The following is a 24,315-nucleotide window of genomic DNA, read 5'->3' as shown; positions in this document are numbered from 1 at the left end:
AATGACATATATAGAATGTGGTCAGTTGAGAACAGAATGGTCACTGCCACAGTTTAAAAGTTTGTGGCTGTGACACCCTCCAATGTTGAGCTAACAGCACAATCTATATAACACATTCAAGTGCAATGACTACTCCACCATGTTCATGTTTAAGTTTTCACACGTCAGAGTTTCACATGTTTATCCACACTGGAGTGGGTGTGGTCACAACCACCATATGCAAATGGGATGATGTGATGACATCATTGCAGCACAATTATCTCACATAGTTCATGCACAGACTAATTACATCATCTTGTGTTTAGACAAGAACTTAGCAACTGCGTACAATGCCTTCCAGCTCTTACCCCAAAGAGCATGTCATCACAGCAAAAACAATGATTTGACAGCAAGGAATACAAATCTTTCAAGTTGTACAAAACAAGGAAATCTCAAGAAGATTTACATGCAAGTCAGTTAGTAACATGTGACATCGTCACCTTTGAATATCCACTTGTCAGATACAGTTACAACTGATAAAATGTTTTTTATATAAAAAGCAAACATGCAAAACTTTTAAGTCCTGTATTTTATTTATCATGGGAGTTCTAGCTTTGTTGAAACTTCTACCCATCTGTCTGTACAATTCTATTCTAGTTAGTGGGCAAATTTCCTCAAACATTATATGGATTGAATAAATGCAGCAGTATTAGTAGAACACATCTTTGAAAGTTTGAGGAAAATCAGGCAATCCATTCAAATGTTATGAATTCATTTTTGGTGCAGCCATCACCGGATGAGAACAGTTTGTGATGTCACTGCGGAACAATGACATGAGGAAAATACAGAGAGAACTAAAAATGGATGTTTTTATGAAAAATTCACATTCCTTTGATGTGTTACTGACATTACTATATTGATGATGATATTATTCCCCTTTTGTTCTGGAAGAGGTAAGTCAATTGCTCTTTCATTATGCTGGAAAAATAAGATTTAGTGGAATTCTCTTCATATTTCCCTTCACCTGCAGGGACATCACAGACTGTTATAGTCTTTTCATCCAGCAATGAACCAAAACTTTAAAAATTCATAACTTTTGCCTGGATCGTTAAAGTTTCCTCAAACTTTCACTGATTTTTCCTGATAAAAATGGCTTCATTTACTCAATTTACATGTATATTTGGGAGAAACTTTCCCTTTAAAGTCAAAGTCCATTTGACACATGGAATGGACTTACACTTGAAAGATTTGCAGTTCAAAGAGTCTCTTTGTTACTGCTCAAGACTACAGTCGGCCCTGATCTTGGGTCATTCAGTGCCGGTGTAGCAGTGGAAAGTGCCCCCAGTGTTGTGCAACCGCCCTTTCACGTAGGAGTAATATAGCGTGATGTGAAATGAGTTCGCTCATATGTAAGCATGTACGTTTTATATGGCGAATACATCACGGAAGAAACACAGCGCAAGGTACCATACACACGTAACCTTGAGACCACATACGTCTAAACACTGTGCGCAAGGAGAACAGTAAAGACGACCACTAAATTTTGCCAAACATAGATGGAGGATATCTGTTGAGCGACCACTGATCTCATCTTAAATATATATAGATCGCACTTCACATTTTGGGGGAGGCGCTCAGCACGAAATTAAGCACTCATTCCTGGCTGACCCAGTCTGAGGGGAGGTGCCCACTCCTAAAAACTCTAGTGGTGAGAGGGCGGGGAGGCCCGTATTCCTAAAAGTTTAGGAATGCTGGCCCTGTGCGGGCACCTAGCATGGGGGACACTCTCCACTGTTACACCGGCCCTCTCTAGATTCATTTTATTCATAGAGAAATCTGTGTCATAGAGACACAGATTTTCTTGGGTTAGGTTCCCTCCTCAAAATACTCATAAAGGTTGTCAGGTAAAAAGCCACTTCTGTCCTGACATGTGCAAACACTGGAACAACCTGACTGAGCAGTAATTCACAATAAAAAATGATACCATCTCTTCGCTGTGAACACATCTGACAATAAAGAGATTCATAAATTTCAGTCATTCACAATTTGACTTGGCTCTTTATTATGTAGTGCTGTTTTACACCCTCATATTACATTATCATTTTGATTTGAATTGAGAAAAATGACACTGTGTTCAACTAGTTTTGGCAAAATTTTTTGTCATAACATAATCCAGCTAGTTGTGTTTGTGATTTTCCATTCAGCAAACATATGCTACAGAAGATTTGAAGAGCAAAGAGTCTATCGTCGCTGGGGCGACAAGACCTCGTATCTACAAAATGTCAAATGTTCAGGAGAGCCAAAAAACATGGCGGCCAAAGCACTATAGCGAAGGGGATAGCCTTTCCTTTGACATGCCGAGGTGGCTTCATTTTTGGAGTAAGACAGTTGGGATTTAGTCAGGACATCACTTAACCCATTATTTGACCATTGATCCAAAAAAGTTATTTTCACCAAAATTACAGATACAAGATCTTGTCACCCCAGCGACGTTATGCCTCTCACGCAGAGTGAGACAAAAACCTATGTCTTGGATAATGCAGTGCTTGCACATTACTTTACAAAGAGTATCAGGGATTCTTTGAGTTAAACCATACTCTGTGCGTGTGTGTGTGTGTGTAGGGAGGGGGATTAATTTTCAGATGTGAAGTGAGCCTGACAAATGCGATCAAAGGGGGTGACATGTGTTTTGCTCTTGAACTTGAGGCAATAGACCCACATACATATATTTAGCTGGGTCCAAAGTCTGTTGCAGAAACGCCACTGTTTTGTCTGTCTGCGTGCCCTCTTTGTTTGACTGACCAGGTGCCTTGGGCTGCTGCATTAAGATAAGAAAAGGAGGAAAATAGCCTTATTTATGTTCTTGCAAGATTTTGTCATTTCAACGATCAAGAGTAGTTAGTTTATGATGTCATGTTGGATTTTGTTTGCAAAACTGTCATCAGTGGTAACATTTAGAATTCACAGGAAAAAAAAAAAGAATGTGGTCACAATTATGTGAAAGGATAAATGGAGGAAAAAGCAACACCCCAAAGTGACTATTAAACCTCACAATACATCATATGCATAAAGACTTGTAGACACACCATACAGACACGCACACACAGAGACACACACACACCAAAATATATTCTATATGTTCTCATAGTTTGGATCTTTTGGGAGCGTCTGTGTCATCATGAACAGAAAGAGATGCATAGGACACCATCATGAGCGACCAAACTCCAGCATTTCTTTTCAACATTACCCTCAAAACAAGTATGGAGCATAGCTGGACATTCTTCATATGACAACTGTGCATAATAGAGAGAGGAAATCAGACAAGGTCAATCACACAACTGTGACAGCACCATCTAAAATTTCTGCAAAATGCAGAAAAGGGTGACAGAAAATTTGAAACTGATGCTTGTGTGTTGATAGGTCTCAAGTCATCTGGTGAATTCTACATCTTCGACAGATGTTTTGCTGACAAGAACACAACAGATTTATCACAGCTCTGATATGAAATCACTAGACATCCCCTTTCTTTTCATAGTGCAATTGTATTTCAGTAATTCATTGCCATGTCAGGCAAAATCTCATGGTGGCAGGCATCCTAGCCTTTCATGAGAAGAATATATTTCTGACAAGATGCAAGTCAATTAATGTTTTAACCACTTGCTATTTCTCAAGGGAGTTTTTCACCACATAATCTTCAACAAAGAGCTGAGATGTAGTTTCATCAGCACAAGGTATCTTATAACGTCCTTCTCTTCCTCGATGGTAGTGATTTGCTATGTGCCGGAAGTCAAGCGCCGTTTGGTGATTCGAACAAAACAAGGCACTGGATGGTTATGTTTTCTCGTGAGGTGCAGAAACTGTCAGGTGCACATAATGGCCTTCACCCCCCTCTCTTGACTGCTGGAAGAAAAGTCATGTCACATCATGCCGGATTTTAATCTTCTCAAAGCTCTTACATCTAGATTGACCTTAATCTGTGTAATACCTATAGCAGGCGCTAATTAGGCCTTTTAATGGCCCAATGCCGCTCCAGACTAGATAGGGCTTTGTTTCATAATATACACCAGTGGTCGCCTTGAAGACTTTCTGTCACCATGACTCCATCAGGAAATAATTTTCAGCCGTTATTGACTCTAGCACTTAAGTGAATATTGTTAATCTATCATAACGACCGGCAGGACTGACATGATATGGTCGGCGCACGATTTTAACACGTGGTCCTCCCCGCTTTCGCGTCACGATGGAATCTCCATCCCTCCGGGGGAAGACAGCATTGTTCCACACTCGGCAGCTCTGGAGGAACGAAAACAAGTGCAACAAACAAACAAAATGAAAAAACCTCCGAGTGGCATTCACAGGTGTTGGTTGCCTGGTTGGTCATAAGATGATGTCAGAAACAATCCATCCATCCTCTTTTATCCGCAAGGATGCGGGCCTATCTTGTGAGTCAGTTAACATACCAACAGACATCCATCAAGGTGCTAAAATGTTGATGATGGGCTGACAAAAATATTGGGAGCCATCTATGACTTGGCACTGATGTATTTCTTGACCTCCATTTCAAGCATTGCCCCTAAGTGCCATCCAACAAAGAAAAATAGGTATGTCTCTACCCTCATCCCCCCCCCCAAAAAAAAAAGGCGGATGAAAAGAAGAACAAGCCAAAGGTGTGAAATTGAGGCGTATATCTTATCATATTGTATCACTCATCTACAAGACCAGCTCGCGAGACATCCATGACATCTTCGTAGAAGTCATATTTGTATGATTCTGCTTTTAGGTACCTACTCTCAGTATTTTAGACATTTTCACAGTGATTTAGGTAGAGAAACACAAATTTACCACTATAATCAAGACAAAAACACACAAAAATTGAGGAGATCAGTAAAGGCATTCAAGCCATGTGTGATTTATACATGGATCACTATGTAATTTACTAGCATTGTTCCATTATAGGAAAGTTTGACTGGATCAGTGAAAAGCTCCAGTTTTCTTCCAAAGTCAAGCTGAGGTTGCGTGTGTGTGTCTTGCCTAGTTCAGCTACCATAAACAGAAAAGAAAAGAAATATATGGATTATATTCATAGGCACACGCCATATATGAAGATTTCATCATTCAGAGCACATGGTGATGTGGTTTTTGTTGGTGCCAGTTGCCTTCACGGATGTTTCCTCCCAACTTTGAGGGCGAGTATCGGGATGCCGGAGTTCCAGAGAGAGGCATCATGCTGCCTCCCATTTGATATTAAGCAGAGGGGAGCTTTTCAATAACCAAGTAATAAAATAATATGCCTCATCCAGACGTACTGTCCTTGATAACAGTAAGTGAGAAGTCATGTGGATAACAGCAAATTACTTAACTCGTCGCTTCCCATCCATCAGGAGTGCCATCTAGCTCGGGGTGGACATCCAGGCTTTGGTTGCGCCAGCATCGCTGTATTTCGACTCATTTACCCCAAGAAAGATGGCACCGTACCCGCGCGGCTCAAGCCAATTTGGACATGACTATATGGTTGATTTCCTGCAGCCCAGGTCTATCTTTGCCGAAGCGAAGGACGTAATCCCCGCCAGCACTCCCGAACGGGGTAAGGGGGAAGTCCGGAGAGCAGACGCGCGGATAGGTGGAAAAATGACTGCTCTGCTCAACCCATTCATTGTCGGAGGGGGATGATGAAAATATAGCATGGCACATCCAAATGCGGATACTTTCTTCCATGTTTCAGATACAATTCTAACCGAAATGCACGCTCGTCTTAATACAACATTGTATCCCAAATGATCCTGACAGTAATATCAAACCCTGGCATAGAATGGAACAGAAAGGAAAGTTTATATCATCATACCATTTTTTCTGTTCTTTTCCACACATTTTTTTTTTTTTTTTGAAGATAATGTCCTACCACCAGTAGAGTCGGTATTAGATACATTACCATGCTTCTTGTTATTTGTAAAAATAATAGCAAGGTAAACAATTTTTTACTGGTGATGACTTTCAGCTTTGATAAACTGATATCAAGATTTTTACTCTTATACAAGTAGCGGCATTTTTATATACAATAATCATTTTGTCACAGAGAGAGAGAGAGATATATATGAATGATTGAAAGGAATTAAGGGTGTGGGATAGAGAATTGCTTTATTCAGATTGTCAGAATGTGAGTGGAAAGTTGTGTGAAATGTACAGTTGACAGAAAACAGGAGGAGAAAATGATACAGCGGAATTATCAAGTGAAAAAGAGGGAATTCTACTACTAATGTGGTGCTACCAGAGATGATGTATATTGCGTAGTGATTTCCGAGGATCGATGATTTATGGATTCATTGATGATAAATCACCCCGCCCTAGCTAAGATGGTGTGATGCCGTGGACGTTGGTATACTTTCGGCATTCCCATTCATGATATATAACATTTTCCTTTCTTTCATGGGCCTGCCAAGATCTTGCCATAAACAACCAACTCCACTTAAGTTCTTCCCCATCTTATTCTTGTGTTATCACAGCAATATGTCAAACAGCCTCTGAATATGCAGTGCTTGCTTGCTTCGTATTCCAAATTAAACCTTTACATTTTTTTTTTTTTTTTTGCATTTAGTACCTGAAGGCACAAAATTGAATGCTTAGTATGATGAAACAGATAAGTACAAAAGGTTGCTCCTTTGTTTTTGCAAGCGAGATTTTTTTTTTTTTTTTATGTGCTGCCAAATTTGAGGAATGCATGCTGGGTTCATTGCTGTGTCATGGATATGACATACAAACTGTAGAGGTGTATTCATTTTTGTTGTTATCGTCCAAATGTATATGTTTGAGTTGGAAAAAACAATGTGGAAGCCAAATCTCAAAAAGATTCCTGTACAGTCCTGCTTTAACCATGAGGAAATAGAGTAAAGTATAGAGTAAAGTGTGATCATTGTGATAAAAAGTATATATTACTGGGGGAAAAAATATCAGACCTATCCTACCACAACTTGCAAATTGCTTTATCCTTTAACAGAAAAGATTTCTTCCATTAAAAATCTTTCTGTTCATTTCATTCAAAAGCAATCTCTCTGTAAGGGAATAATTAACTAATTAATCATGATCATAAATCAATAGGTACAACTGATTTGTTCACCTTTACGTTCATTACATTTACAAAGTTCTTTTTCAACGAACACAGAGCAAGGGAACAGACCACAAAGACACTACAGTATTATAATGATTATTTTTCTTTTTTCTACATAAACTCTTTGGCCATTAAGTGATGTATCACGTAACACGCTTCAGATTCTTAATGCATTTAACAGCTGTGTCCGGAATATATCCTCGAATGCCATAAAACAATAATGGCTGCAACGGAGATAACCAGTCACAATTTTCTCAGAATGCCCATACCAAACAAACATGCCAACATCGAAACCAAGAAAGAAAAGCTCTAGTTCAAGGTTATGTTGCAATGCTGTTATTTCCCTTGGCTCCCTCCGACCATTTTCTGTCAGTATTGTCGCTGGAAAGTCGGAAAAAGCATTTTCGTCTGTTCTGGCAAGTTGTGCTGTGGCCTGGCTTGGCAGTTATTTCAGGACCTGTTTCTACTCCTCTTCCCGCCCGTTCACATTTTTCCAAGGTGAACTCGCTGCACTTGAGGGCTTTGTTTAAGGAAGTTTGATACTTATCTTTGTTTTGAATGTTTGTATTTGAGCAAATTGCCATGTAAGCCTCTTGCCAACTACATGAATAACAAAACCAGATAAATCATCTCATACATCTGATGCATTGATTGTATTTTTCTTTTTGATCCAAGCTTCACCAAAGTGCAATATTTCATATTCCATTATGCCTTTTACATGTTCTGCAAGAGAGCATGAACGTGCTTCAGATTGAGACTAGGCAGATTCAGAAACCACCATTTCTCCATTTTATATAGGATAAAAGGCTTAATTGCTTTGAAGTAACAATATAGCAGCTGCCTGCAAAGTGACCAAACAGGATTTTTGAAGACATCTATAGGTCTGTCACTGCGTTCAGTGAAACTAACCACAGTCCGTTATTTCTGGTGCATGGTACATACATAGACTACCGCACTCTCTGAATGATCGGAGATTTGTGATAATTTGATAAAGTTCAAATGCAAGGCAATTGATCTGTATGTATACAGACACAATGTCAATATGAAGTCTGGCCAGTAAGTCAACAAAGCACCCATCTCGATAACGACCAGCGCTATAATATCTTGCGTTGGGTAAGGATTGCTTTGTGTTGTGTACACATTGGACGTGGGGGTGGGGGGTGGAGGGGAAGAAGGAACTATGTTTAGGTGAGAGGAAAAATCAAGTGAGCTCAGCAAAGAATGACAGAGTCACTACTGCAGCGGCTTCAATGATCATATTTTTTTTAATTTTTTTTTTTTCATTCCTGGTACCAGTGTGCCAGGATTTGGTAGATCTTGAGTCTTCCTTGTCTCTTTCTGAGGGATAAGGAATCAGAAAAATCTTGACCACCAAACTGAAGGCATCAAAGTTGTTCTGAAGATAAACAATGATATGAAAGAACAGGAAGTTGGTGGCGATTGGAGGAATATCAGAAATGGGAGGAGCAAGAGGTAACTCTATGACAACCAGTCTTCAACACCTCCCTAGTGTCTGCTATAGGAATTGCTGTCAATAGTGACACCACAATAGCAGCTCCTGTTGAGTACTCTTGACAGAGAGACATAACGTCCAAACTGGATTTTGTTTTGTTTGGTTAATTCTCCTTAAGGACTTAACTCCTTCTGCCGTAAAGATTGGGTGCAAACCTAATGCCTTGTTTATTATTGGAATATCATACAGGAAATGCATCTTGTAATGTAAAAAAAAAAAAAAAAAAAGGAAAACAGTAACATTTTATATGTAAAGCAAATTAGGAGCAAGTATCCTCGTGGCAACACAGTGAAATTACTCTTGGGGCTTTTTTTTGTAAACCAACTCATTTCCATTCAAAGTTTCATCATCACTTTCTTAAATGTTAATCATCATTAAACCTTCATGTTCACGGAGGTATTATAGCCTTTTTGTTCAGTATACTTCAATTCCAAATAGCTTCTTCAATGTAAGAGCTCCCCCCCCCCCCCCTCGAATGTGGCACCAGTCCACATTGTCTCCGACTGAAATCTGTAAATGAAGTTCAAAGAGCATAAAGTGGACGTGCTTGTCCAATGTCTATGGTATTTGCGGCTTGCGCATGCCTGCATGCGTGGTGACGTGACCCAAGTCCACCCATTTCCCAGTGCTGCCATCTTTGCAGTGTCACTGAGGCCAATAGATCTCTTCTGACCCCTGACCCCGCAGTCTTCCCATCAGGCACCACTGGCAGGCTGCATCGCTGCTTGTCTCACTGTTGTCTCATGTCTTATCATTGATATGGGCGTGGGATCGGCAAGACGCTCTCCTGGCTAACTTTAGATAATCCAGTGCCTGTAGTCACCATCCTTAAAACTGACAATTGTATCTTGTGGCTTGAATACATGAATAAAGAATACACAATCTAGAGAGGTAATAGCAGTAGTAATAGTAGTGGCAGTGGCAGTAGTAGAAGTAGTAGAGGTAGAAGTAGTAGTAGTAGTAGTAGTAATAATAGTTGCAGTAGTAGTAGTAGTAGTAGTACCAGTAATAGTGGTAGTAGTAGAGATAGCAGTAGTAGTAGTAGATGTACATAGTAGTGGTGGTAGTAATAGTAGTAGTAGTAGTAGTAGTAGTAGTAGTAGTAGTAGTAGTATTAGTAGTAGTAGTATGAATGAAACAAAATGAATTCCATTTAATGTAGGGCTTTCACAGACTTTATGGTGTCTGATGTACTGTGTGCTGATTTTACATTCTCTTACCTTCTGTTTGAGTTTTTTCCCCCGTCGTTCATCTTCAATTCTTTCCTTGTGTATCTAACTTTCATCCTGCATACATATTTACTATTTTCTCTACACTATAATTCAGTCTTACCATCTTCATCATATGTAGCTGTCCATGTCTAGATATATCCTTGTATCGTTTTTTAGCGTGGTTAATTCCTGTCTTTCTTTCTTTGTCTGTCTGACAGCCTGTCTTTTTATATCCTTTTATATCACTTCTGTTTGCTCATTAAAGGCATAATTTACCATTTGCAGATTAAACAAAAACCCAGCATTAGTGCTTTAAAATAGTTGTAAAATGTGAGTTACGGATAGAAAAAACCTCTGTCAAAATTTGAATCCATATAATTGATGTTAAGTGTTGTTGAATACACAAAATGTGAACAATAGTTATAATAAAAATGTTTCCAGACTAAACCGTATACAGTTACGGTTTATTGAGAAAAACCCCGATATCTCCTTATATTTTAGGTTTTATTGCAAATATTTCACATGGTAGGATGTTTTATGATACAACAGACCTACACATGTGCACCAAATGTGATATCTTGAACATTTTTGAAATCACTGCTCCCAAAGGTAAACTGGACCTTTAATACTATCCCACAACTGCGACCGGCCATGTTGTGGAAGAGAGTTTGTTTAAATGTAAAGCTAATCTCCATCTTGTCTTTGATTGTTCCCGCCGTGTCCCACTCAACAAGAACCAGGGGATGTTATTCTAGCATCCGAGGAGAAAAAAAAAAAAAAATATGCAATGAGTGAAGAAAAGTGAGAGAGGACAAGAGGAAGCAAAATAGAAAAAGTGTGCATATTCACAGGAAATTCTCCCTTCGGGGCTCAGTATTACAGATAAAAGGTTGTAGGAGCATTGGCTCAAGCAGAATCCCGAAAAAGAGGGGAAAAAAAAGAAAATAGAAATTGAATCTGATAATCTCAAAATTTAAGAGTTTCTGCCCAACAAAAAAGAAAAGAAAAAGGGGTAGAAAAGTGGAACAAAACAAAACAGATGCGGGACGGCAGATGCAGTGTCCAAAGCTGAGAATGCATCAGGAGAAAACAGCAAACATGGCGGTGGTTTCTCCCCATGGTTTTCCAGCTGGACCAAAGTTCTCTCAGTTTCTTTTCTTTTTCTTTTTCTTTTTTGATATGATTTCTTTCAAGTGATGAAGAGATAAATGACATACTGTAAAACGTGATATATTTGCGGCATGAATTTTTCGCGAATTGGAGCCAACGGCCTCTTTTGCGGCATGAAATTTTCGCGAACTGCCACTGTCATTCAATCTACGTAGTGTAGACTCGACTTTCGCGTGCATTTTCACGAATTTCACGAATCTTGGCGCTCGCGAAATTCACGAAATTGAAATGCACGCAAACATTCCTCGGTTTACAGTAGTCAAAATGATAGAAGAAAATAATAAGAAAGTAAAAAAAAAAAAAACAACCTGCAGACTGTCAGCCCCACAAGTGACTAAACTAAACATCATAATGACTTGACTTCAAAGGCATTGCCCAAATTGGATCAAAGCGTGTGTAATTGTTAGGCAGGTTTCCTCTGCACCTCATACTTGAAGATCTGTTACATAAAGATCTAACAGCTTGATGGCGCATATATGAGTGCATGTGAAATGTGCACTTTATCTAACTTGGTCCAATGTTGATCATCAGTTTCTGTGAGAGATACTGTGTGGATCTGTTCATATCTCATTTTTAAAATCTTCCTGAATCAGTTTATCACTACAACCTGATCTTATTTTGCTTTGAATTGGTTTTGCACATTTCCACAACTGCAAAATGATGGGCATTGTTAAGTCTATCAAAATTGGCCAGCTTTAATAGTTTACACAGCCATGATTCTTCTGCGTCTACATTTTTAAAACTCAAAAGTAGAATGGACACGTTGAAACGTCTTTCTCGTGGGAAATGCATGCTTATCCGCAGCCCTGTTCCAAAAACAAGCCACCGGAGCAAAGGTTTGGTGTGTGTCATATTGGAGTTTCTTTTAGGGGAGATTTTGATCTCCCCTCACACTCCCATGCCAGGAGCTAAATCCTCCATGTGACCCCTTCCTCTCCTCTCACTGAAACATGGCCCAATCATGTTCTCCTGCAGAGGCGTGGATAGCGGAAACAGCCCCCCTTTGGTTTCTGCTCACACTCATGTACCTCCTGCCCGACCACCGAGTACCTTTGCTCAGCTTTAGGTCCCCCCTTACCAAGGGAGGAACTTGCTTTCGGTTCATGTGTCAACATGATCAGTGGAGATTACATGTGAATGTTAAACAAACAGACACATATGTGTACCTTTATATGTATATATACCTTATGAAAACCATAGTTTTGAGGGTTTGTTTGTTTTTTAACTCCAGACCCCAAAGGTGTCAATTTAAGTTGTTAATTTGGAAAAAAAAAATATTAGATTACACCCAAAACAAATTTCCTATGGTAATGCATGTTTCCTGTCAAGATACTTTTGATCTATTTTTACAGTATATACAAGTTTGCATCTATCCACCTGTCTTGCAGTTATTCTTTGGAAACACTCAAAGTTTGCAGAGATACAATTATCAAGATCACCAGGCCTAACAGGACTACACATTGCTATTATCACTCCTTGAGCAAGTTTTCTGTGTCTGCATGGAAGGTATCTAGCAGTTGCATTGTATGGGTATATTGTACTTCAGTGGTGATCAACAAGAAAAATGATTCTGATAGCAAGTTTTATAAGTCTGTGGGTAGCTCACACTTGCAACCAACCCGACTTCAGAGGCATCGGAACCATAGTCAGAGGAGATTTTAGCATGCCCAAAGTGGTTTGTCAAGTGAAGAGCAATCTAGTCACACCACAAGGTATCACTTCAGAGTAGAAGGAGAATTAAAGGCTGGAGGAAGAAGAAGAAGACCAAAAAAAAAAAAAAAAAAACAGCCTCAAGGTGATGTTCATCTAGCCCGGAGGTAAGAAGAAGAAGAAGAAAAAAAAAAAGTTGCAAAGTGCACTCAGAGCCGGAGCATTATTGGGCATCGTAATGACGTTGTGATGATCATTTGGGAAGACAAACTAATCTGTATTCCAGACTTCTTAAGTCTCTAAAATATTGCGCTATCATACACCTCTGATTGAATCAGCAGTTGGACTGAATGCCATGTAAGCTGCTTCGCGGAGATGATATATTGTATGATCGGCACCTTTACTTTCGCGTCTCTCCCCCACCTTCTGTCAGTCCGCTACAATCTTCTTGATATGTATATATTTATATATATATATTTATATATTCTTTATGTATACGTAAACAGTATATATATATATATATATATATATATATATACACATCCCTGTTCAACCAGTCCTATATTTTCACTTTCTATTCCTCTCTCCCTCTGTCTTCTGTCCCTCGCCCTCTCATTCACATCTCATATATCACTTTCTCATTTCCTACCTTCTAATGGAAACATGCCTGTTCTTGGCCAGAAGATGTATCTTGTCTATAATATGGTAAGACTCCCACCTGACATGAAGGTAGCCCGAGTATAACATGGATGAGTCTCTCATGAATAAATATTGGCAGAATATGTGATTTAAGCCCCTAAAAGGTACTGGCTCGGGTGTTTGCATTGGTTCAATCCACGGTGATGACTGCACCGCATCTCCCAAGATTGTTTTTTATTCCATCCAAAGTCATATATCCCCCCACTCACTGGCATTTTTTTTTCCAAAAATGAACGAGTTGAATTTTGTGGTGATACCTGATCATAAAATATATTTTTTTTATCTATCTATCTATCTGTCCATCTATATAAATTGGGTGTAGATATGTTTAAGAGTCTGTTTGAGTATTTGTGTGTTTATGTATTATATGTGTGTGTATACATTGATATTGATGTGTATGCTTGTGTATATATATTAGTACTCATTAGTAGAGAGAAAAGAGAGAAAGTGTAATATGTGTATATTCACATAAACGTGGGCTGCATATATCTATTTCTCTATCATCATCATTATCACCACTGACTTCAGGCTTCCTATTGTAGCATTGTGAAACGCGTCAATTTAAACCCATTTACTACAATTCTAAACAGTCTTACTCAAATTTCCAAGCTTGGAGAATATGCATGGTATGCATATACATTTATATATCGTATTATATACTTGTTCATCGGTAGGAAGCTTTAGATACAACTTATGTCACAGAAAACAGGTCTTTCATTCATTAGGTGTTTCATGTGCCGGAACATGTTTGTTGTTTGTTGTTGTTGTTTTCATTGTTTTTTTTTCTTTCCAAAGAAAGAGAAATCACCTGTTTTTTTCCTCTCCTCCCAGTTCTATCAATGTACATACCAAAAAGAACATCCTGCATGAAGTGAAGTAAAAGTTTCTAAACCCCATCAGTGAAGATGATTGTGGCTGATTGTTAAAAGATGTTCATGTTTTGTTCCCATCTGCAGTTCCAGCTGCAGGGGAGGATGCTGAAGAGCTAATGGAAGGAGACGAGCCCCCCAGTCACTGTGACCTGCTGCAATGTGGGGACTGCGAGACCACCTTCATGCTTTCGGACATTGTCAAGTTCATTGTGCACAAGCGCAAATGCTGGAAAAAGGACCGGGAGGTGGCGACCAAGCTGGAGCCGGGCAAGCGGGAGGACGGGAGCCCGCCCCTCCTGGAGCCGCTCCTGGACAAGGAAGGCGTGGCCGCGGAGACCAACAGCACCAGCAGCAGCACCACCACCACCATGAGCCCCCTAGAGGCCATCTTGAGAGCCGAGAAACCAAAGATAATCACCCCCATCAAGCGCACAGCATCACTGAGTCTGAGCCGAGATGCCCCCTCTCCAAGGGCTAAGGAGACCCAGACAGACTCTATACCAGGTAAGGATGACATGACATGCCTATGTATGTATTTCACAATGTCAACCAAAGTGCTGTTGGTATCAGACCTGTTGCCACAAAACCATGATCAACCTCCCAATATGGTGTTTTCCTGGTAGAAGTTAATTTTTTTTTCTTTCAAAAATTTTCCCTAGGGCTTTCATAAGGTACTTCTGATTTGTGAAAACAAATATTGCAAATTGATCAAAACCTTCATCTTAAAGTTACTATTCCGCAATGGGTATTTGTTTGCTTATCATACCCATCTGGAGTATTTGAACAATACCAAAGAATGCCTAAAATCCCAGTGGAATCAGTGATCATCAACAAGTATGTTATTTACACCTTCAAATACAGGATACACTTTTTCATTTACTGAGAATGGACCAACTTTCATTTATAAGTGATTGTTCTTTTTTTTTCCCCCTTCACATAGACTTATATTGGCACACTATCTGTCGCAAATTTGTCTCAATCGGCCACATCATAAGCATTAAGATGTCAGCCATACTTGGAACTGACGATTCATCACACAAAAAATGATTTGGGGACTTTGGTTCCTGTCAATTCAGATACAGTCAACAGCACAATATCCAGCAAGATATATCCCGAGTTCTTCCAGTTTAAAGGCACTCACTTCGCTTTCTATGACAGAATTTTGTTTAATTAAACATATATATATATACTGTATATAGTTAAAAGTGGTTGTGGAAAGAAACACAATTGCTGTTGGATTTAATGGATTATTTCATCACATTATTGATCATCAAATGATTTATCACTCAACAGAATGGTGCCCATATTGTCAATAGCATCCAGATTGTGACACAATCTAAGCCCTTTCTGGAAACTTGCAAAAATTCAAGGTTTCTTTTCAAAGTATGTAATTGAAATTGAAATTGAAATTCAGAATGGCACGGTATCAAACATTCAATAGGTCTTGTTGGTCTGTCTTTTTGTCAGAACATGTATTTTAAATGAAGAACATTCCTAGGTTGACTCTACCTCCAATTTGCACAGTGGCCTACAGAATAGAACCTAAAGTCATGTACCTTACAATCCACTGCGCTGGCGTAGAACAGTTTCATATCAGATTAAGATTTACATGGGGATATTTTGCCTTTTCTCTCCATTACACGCGGCTCCCTGACACACTTTCCCCCTAGCATTTTGCACACCAGTGCAAACAACTGTGAACATGTGTAATCAACATTTCTCAAATGTTGGAGCATGCTAAATAAATATGTCTAATGTAATTAATCCGTGCACTCTTCTGGCCATTGCCCCTTACAGCTTACCGTCACCTGTCGGTCTATCTCTGTTCCTAGATTTTCTCTCCCTTTCATAAGTTCATCAATTTCGTCTGCCCCATAAAACAATGTTATCGATTGGGCCAAACATTTGGATAGATCATCACATATGTTTATGAGATGATCAGCTCAGCATCTTTCAATTTCAAGCCCACTGGGAATGGTCCTCTAGCTCATGCTCCAGACCATAGGCTGTGCACTGACCTGAACCACTTGCCAATTCTCCGTCCCTCTCTTCTCTCTTTCTCTATCTATCCGTCTATCTTTCCTCCTTCAAAATTTCCTTCATCCATTCCCCGGTGCGAGCCCACATGTTGCCAGGGAACTGGAGCATACACACTCCTTTGCTGGGACTGACCTCCCATGGAGCCCCGTGCCTTTCCCTCCACTGTACTCCCCGGCGGCTGCGAGACTCCACTGACAGAGAACCTCTTACGAAAAGCTGTTCAAATGCACGCGAGTTCTCAGCCAGGTGGCACCGAGTGTGGGCACCTCTGCTCTTGCAGCTCCCCTGATTTTTGCATTTTCCTGCCATTTCTAACCTCCTTGGGGAGGATGGGTGGAGGATGGGACGTGGTTGGATGAGCAGCTCACCTCCGGAAGCCCTTCTTCCCACTTTTGGTCTTCCTCCTCCAAGGTTATAATGTCTCAGTGATATTGCAACTTGTTCTCTTACATCTCTCTCAGGGCCACTCATTCCCCATAGGACATTTACTTCATTGTTTTTATTTTTACATCAAGAGGCGTGATTACAAGTTACTCTGTATTCTGTCGTCCGTGTTCATCGCTATGGCAAATGACAGAATGGCCGTGTAGGACACTCTCATGTTTTAGTTTTGCCAAAGATTAGAGTCCCCTTCATTTTGCACCTGTACCTGCTTAAAAACCTACACAGATATCAGGATTACAGTTTTACCTGAAATAATCCCTCTTTTCCGGCACGTAACATAATCTCGAGAGATGTTCTGAAAAGATATAGGCTGCACACTTCACACTATGGAATGGGTGAGGCCATGTGTCCAGTAAGATAATGAAATAAGACAGCACTGAACTGAACAGTACGCAGTCTTATATTTATCTGTTTGACAACTGGTTCGGTCGAGTGTAGAGCGCCCTCCCACTGACAGATAGGCGGGCCTGAAAGAAATGTGATTTACCGATTGTATGTGTGTGATGCGCCGGCTCTGAGGGATGACTGGATCACTCGGCCAGCCACTGGAACCATGCTCTGCCTGCAGGGGCCCACATCAGGAACGGCCGGGATGTAAGGCATCACTGGAAGGTGGGGGGGGGGGGGGGGGGAGGGAGGGGAGGGGCGGAGGGGAGAGATTATGGCCAAAGCCCAATTGTCAATAAGAACTGGTTTCAGCAAATTGGCAACTACATGGTGTTGAGAGACCGAAAGCTGTTTCTCGATGCTATGCTATGTTTTGTTAATCAAAGTCCTCTGCAGCGCAACATGGAATGATCTTCGTATTCTGGCCCTGTATTTTAACGTAAAGAATTGCAACCGTATCATACTTTTAATTTAACGACGTTGAAATTGTGGATGTCTAGTAGCCAGGCATTTGAAGATTTGATACAGCGGTAAAAACTATATGTATAGATTTCACAAAGCTCAAATTAATTTCAGTTTTCATTCATTGCCAAACTCATTATGTAACAATAGGATAAGGAGATAGATTCCTCTTGATTCTAAATGGACACAGTGACATATAATGCACTGTGGACGTGCATCATCTCTTTATCCCATTGAGAACGGGCTGATTTTGCTACAACATGCATTTCCCATTGACACTTGCCCGAGTATACTCGGGACTTGTCCTCAGTGGGTTAAGATGAAAGAGTCATATTTATATCAATGATGACCGTACGTAGTAAAATTCTTGGTTTTTCATGACAAAAGACTCTGTTAACTCTGTTTGGATAGTTATGTGTCCAAACCCCACAGTCTTCCCAATCTTATTTATGAAATACCTTGGGTTATTCTAGATGGTCTTGGTGCACAATATTCAGTGAATATTGTAAGACTTTCTTATAGAGAAGATAGAATTCTTCATGTCATGGAGACCAACTGGAAACAAAGAGTGCAATATATCTATCTATCCACCTGCCCACATGTGCAAAACTATATGATATTCATCTGAACAGTATAGTACTAGCCTCAAAAAGAGCTATGACTTCTTATGAACCTGTCTGACAATTTATTTTTTTTTTAAGTCTGTCTCTAGCATCTTCAAGCATTCCCTTCAAAGTTTATGTGAAAAAGGTAATCGGTCACAAATTTGAATATGTCAAAGACAAGTTCAATTTGCCAATGTATTTGGTCAGGTTAAAGTTATGTATTATTGCAAGTTTCTCTCAATTTGTTAAAGAGTTGAAACAAACTCCAGATGTCCTATTTAAAAAATAAAAGTCCTACTGATTCCCTTGATGGTACAATATTTATGGGTGGAGAGTTTTTGTGGAGAAGTGTGGATGTACACCAGATTTGTTTTGCTGAATTGATTATAACTCAATCCACTCTGTGATCAAAACTTGGTTACAAAATACATAATGAAAGCCAAGGGCTACCACAGATGATTGAGGTTAACTGTATTACTCACACTCATCTATTAAGCATGTAAGCATGTGTAAGACTTGTTACTCTAACAGTGAATTTTTTATGAGTGGATCACTCTGTTGACAGAGTTTATGCATACTTCTGCTACTACCATTAATTCTTTTTGATGGACAGACCTGTAATAACATTTCTGAATATAGCTTTGTAATATGAAATGGAGTCCATCATGATTACATAATGTCTAAATGCATCTTTTTGGACTGTCCTTTTGAAACAAAACGTGGACTACACACAGATTGATAATCTATGGTGGAACATAATGACGCTGGTATTACAAGTGGTTATGGAAATGCACTTGCATCCCTGAGCTTTTCAAAAAGATCTCGCTATATGTTCTATGTGAAGTTGGCAGTGTATTTTGAGAAATCTGCTGCATGGTGAAATTCAGAATTTGTGGATTTCTCATTTATTAACTTTGCCAAGCCACCTCGTGACCGTAAATTCATTTGATACTACACCTCACCTCCGTACCGAACTATACCAAATGGGTAAGATTTGAAGTGAAAGGACTTCTTTTTTTTTCCCCCTCCATATGACTTCTGTAACAATCAACCCTTCTCCCACATTTGGAGACCCGCTCATAAGACGTGTATGTTGCAGTGATTAAACCCACAAAGACGACATGAGGGCACGGTGAGGCGGAAGGGTCTGCGGAAGTCGGAATGTTGGCTCACGTCACGCCGAATATCCTGCCAGCACTCGCGTCAGCCCTGGCAGGGCTATCAGGAGACGTTGGGGGAGAAAATGATTGTAGATGACAGAAACTTGTGCACTTCTACCCCTTCAGATGGCTACTTAATTAAAGGCCCAAATCAACTCTTTTGATAACCAAATGTCATGTTTCGGGCACCAGAGAATAAAGTGTGCTAGCACCATGAGAGTGTTGAAAGCTATTGCCACAGCATCTACGACTTTGTTGCATTTAAGCAACCTCTGTACATTTATAGTCAGAGCAATTGGAATAAAGGCAGTCGATTAGAAAACAACAACAACAACTATAACCTTCCAATGACCCCTGTCCCTTTTCATAAGGTATCCACACATGCACTTTCTTAATGTATCATGTGATAGGTACTGTATTGATGTTTTTATAGCATTGTTTCTGTTAGGTCTTATAATTTTAATCATATGGATTTGACTCTATGATTTCTCATGACAATTCAAATCATAATTTAGGTCCTTTACATTTTAATTTAGTATGAGCATGATTAATATCTAAATGTCTGAGGTAAGAGGTGCATTGAAAAATCAACATAAATTGTTCCCCGTCTTATGTTACAAGTTATGATTTGAAGCTGTTGGATTCTAGTTGATCTATTTGTCCATAGCACCTTCAGGAATGTATGATTTTAAGAATTTAAAGATTATAGAGAATGTATGCTCTAACTTTAGAACATTTAAGTTGTCTATGTCATGTTCAAAAATGTATTGATGGTAAAAAAAAAACCAAGAAGAAACATATGCAAACAGAGCATGAAGTAACAGTTTTGGATTAAATGAAAGTAAAAGAAAGTTGATTAAAGAGATAAGATTGACTTGAAGTGAATCCCAGTTATTTCTGCAAAAGGACTACTACTCTGGTTTACATCTTTGCCAACAAGATTGTTCTATTCATGTACAGAACAAAAACTTTCATCCACCACCGACCACCATCCCATCAAAAAGAAAAAAAAAAGACAAAAGACAAAATATAATTCTGTCACATACATTGCATGTGATGTGAGTGCCCACACTTTCTCCCTACTTACTCACTAATTCTGACTCCTCTCCCCCCCCCCCCCCCAACAAACAAACACAAAACCCACACCTCAGTTGCTCATCCCATGCCTTATCGCTGAGACCCTGCTTATCTGAGACATCAGGAATGGTCAAGGGAATGCATTTGGGGTTTTCCCTTTTGGTTCAATCATTTGCATTCATTTTAAAGTCGTTACTTTTTTCCCCAACCATAAATGCTAGTTGTCCAGATAATTGCACAGAATCATAAATGACACACCCTTCCGGTGTGTTTATTTTTCCTTTCTTGTTCACTTACCTCATGTTAAAGTCCAACAAGGTGTTTGATAACAGGGCAATCGCCCGCGCTCAAAGTCCCGAAGTAAGTGGGACGAGAAAGGACCTCGCATGGACATGATAAGCCAGTGACATGCACGCACAGAGCCATGTGTGGGGGATTTTACTCCGTCATCGTTGATGGGAAACCTTTGCCTTACTTGCAAAGTATCCATGCATAAAAGTCAATCTTGTATCCCGAAGAATGGGTCAGTGTAATGAGTATATAGCAGACTTTCTTTGTCTATCTTTTGGGTGCTTACTTATGCGATTATTGGTACATTTACATCGTATAATTCGGCACGCCATACCCTGGGGTACTGTCGTAACCTGGGGTACGGTATTGTGTAGCGCCATCTTGTGTCCATATTCATACAGTTGTGCAATGTTGTCATGGCGACTATTTTCTCATCATCAGTGCTGGCATAAATCGGCGCGATGATGACAATCTCAATGCCGATTTTCCTTCCATGTCAACTTGTGTAGTCTCATCACAATGATAATACAAATTTCACTGAGTAACTGTTCAGGAATTCATTATCATTATGGTTATTTACAGTTACGTTTATTGTCCCCGCCGAACGAGTTCGAGCAGGGGACTATGAAACGGGCTCCGTACATGTGTGTGTCCGTGTGTCCGTCCGTCCGTCCGTCCGTCCGTGTGTCCGTCCGTCCGTCCGTGTGTCCGTGTGTGCGTCCGTGTGTGATCAAAATCTTCAATTTGCTACTTCTCTGTCATTTATGAGCCAATTTTGATTCTATTTGCTTTATATGATAGCACTACATGGGAGCTTTGAAACTTCTACACAGAATTTCAGTCGTGACCTTTGACCTTGACCTTTGACCTATATTGTACATTTTGCTACAAAATGCTACTCCTTCGCCATTTCTAACCCGATTTCGATTCCGTTTGCTTTATGTGATGGCACTAGGTGAGGGCTTCAAAACTTCTACACAGAATTTTGACCTTTGACTTCTTTGACCTTTGACCTTGATTTTTTGACCTATATTGTACATTTTGTTACAAAATGCTACTCCTTCGCCATTTCTAACCCGATTTTGATTCCGTTTGCTTTATGTGATGGCACTAGGTGAGGGCTTCAAAACTTCTACACAGAATTTTGACCTTTGACTTCTTTGACCTTTGACCTTGATTTTTGACCTATATTGTACATTTTGCTACGAAATGCTACTCCTTCGCCATTTTTAACCCGATTTCAATTCCGTTTGCTTTATATGATGGCACTAGTTGAGGGCTTCAAAACTTCTACACAGAATTTTGACCTTTGACTTCTTTGACCTTTGACCTTGATTTTTGACCTATATTGTGCATTTTGCTACAGAATGCTACTCCTTCGCCATTTCTATCCCGATTTCGATTCCGTTTGCTTTATGTGATAGCACTAGGTGAGGGCTTCAAAACTTCTACACAGAATTTTGACCTTTGTCTTCTTTGACCTTTGACCTTGATTTTTGACCTATATTGTACATTGGCTACAAAATGCTACTCCTTCGCCATTTCTAACCCAATTTCGATTCCATTTGCTTTATGTGATGGCACTAGGTGAGGGCTTCAAAACTTCTACACAGAATTTTGACCTTTGACTTCTTTGACCTTTGACCTTGATTTTTTACCTATATTGCACATTTTGTTACAAAATGCTACTTCCGGCGGGGACATATGTTACGCACCGCGTAATTTCTACTTTTCCTTGTTACACAATCATTTCAGGTTTTAATCAATTTTGTCCATAATGATGATAAATATTATGATAATAATGAAAAATATTTTCTAAAAAATGTTTCTAGACATTTTTTGGTAACCCAAGGTACAGTGGTGAAGAAAAAAAATAATTCAACAAAATGGCAAATTTTCATTTTGTACCCCAGGGTACCAAAATCTCCACTTCCTCACAGTTTTCAGTCTTGTGAAGTTTGAATGTGCACTTATCCAAAACACATAGCTTACATCCTGTGGAATGTTTTAATAAAGCTTTCCACACTCATTGATGATCTTAACATCAGGTTGATGAATCCTTCACGCTTAAAAAACAAACAAACAAATATGACCCTGATGCAGACCATTAGATGATGTAAAGGGAGGAGAAAACACTTTGGTGGGAAGAAGCATTAGCTAAAAAAAGGGCAAGATTTTTTACTTAACCCTTTAGTCCCCAAACAACTGGAAGTGTCCAACCAAATAATGCGTGATAATACATGAATATAATATATATTAATACACACATATGATATATATATATATTCCATGATTTTATATAAATATATAATTTTATACATACTTATACATACTTAATTTAAAGATTAATCTACGTATGTGTGGGAGAGTGTGTGTATGTGTGTATGTATGTGTATACACGTTTTATTGCCTAGTTCATAAAATCCCTGTGTAGTTCAAGGCTAAGTTAGAAAAAAGCATATCTGTGTTCTGCCATATTTATCAAACAATCTAATTACAAAATAAGTTAAGATTCCTTTTCCCTATCAGCGAACTCCACACACACAGAGAAAAAAAAAGAGAATGAATTCAGAAGACTATGGTATCATGTCAAAGTCACCTGCAAGTCTGCTAGATTATTACACTTGATGCTTTAGAGATTGTTTTTGAATCTAGCTGAAAAGGAGACCTGCTTTTATTGACCCATCACATGTATCAACTTTTAAACATTTTACTTTGTATAAAAGAAAACAAAAACAACAGAGAGAGGCAAGACATGAGGATACAAAGAGGGAGAGAGCGAGAGGGGGAGAGGGGAAGAGAGAGAGAGAGAGAAGGAGAGAGAATGCCGGCAAATTTTTGAAAGAGACACATAATACACAGTCAGGGCCACACTTACAGTGGACAATATTAAAGCAAGCCTGGCTCTGTATCATTCACTGTATCATTCACACATGTATGAATACATGCAGATCTATATATGTTCCCTCTATAGTATGTGAACCTTCCCACGTATAGATGTATCTGACAGACACTCAAGGCTAATAGCTAATTAATGCTTTTGCATTACACCATGCAAATATTTCTTCAACTGTATGTTCAAGGATTTTTAATGCTGATTCCACCCATGACAATTCTAATAGCAAGAAGTTGTAGCTGGAATGTTGAATAAAGCAATATCAGTTTCTTTAATAGAAAAAATGAAGAAGAAAAGATCTGTGTCTGCTTGATGCTAGTCAGATAAAATACCTTGTAGCCTGTGTCTGTATGCAATGATGTGAACTTGCACTAAATTGTAGACTTTTTGCATGACTCCACAGTCACAAATTGCAAGGAAAAGATAGTTATTCACATTCATCAGTCATATTGCAGCTGCTCTGCATATTTTTGTAAAAAATAAATATGAACATTTGAAAAAAAAAAGAATAACAATACATTTTACAGAGTTTTGCTAAACAGCTTTTTGAAGGTAACTTCAAAGAAATCTGTTATCCTGTACCTTGAGGAAACTCTTAACCAGCTCAAAGGTGCTCTTTGATTCTTGCATTCTAGAATATCATTTCATTTATTTACATCTTACAGAACACACATTTGTTAATTGGTTATGTACTTATTGTAAAAAAAAAAAGAAGAAGAAGCAAAGATCCATTATGACATGAGGACCAATCGAATCA

The 24,315-nt window shown here is 39.2% G+C and overlaps 1 protein-coding gene across 1 annotated transcript in view; it reads left to right on the top strand.

Moving 5' to 3' along the window:
* The window catches only part of LOC140228933 (uncharacterized), a 132,051-nt gene that overhangs the window by 54,340 nt on the left and 53,396 nt on the right, over positions 1 to 24,315 (top strand). The window contains exon 2 of the mRNA XM_072309202.1: positions 14,281 to 14,700. Within this exon, the coding sequence (XP_072165303.1) occupies positions 14,281 to 14,700 (420 nt within the window). The remainder of the gene's footprint in view (positions 1 to 14,280; positions 14,701 to 24,315) is intronic.

The sequence above is a fragment of the Diadema setosum genome, chromosome 1 (genome assembly GCF_964275005.1).
Source record: "Diadema setosum chromosome 1, eeDiaSeto1, whole genome shotgun sequence".
NCBI lineage: Eukaryota > Metazoa > Echinodermata > Echinoidea > Diadematoida > Diadematidae > Diadema > Diadema setosum.
This window is presented reverse-complemented; position numbering and strand designations above follow the sequence as displayed.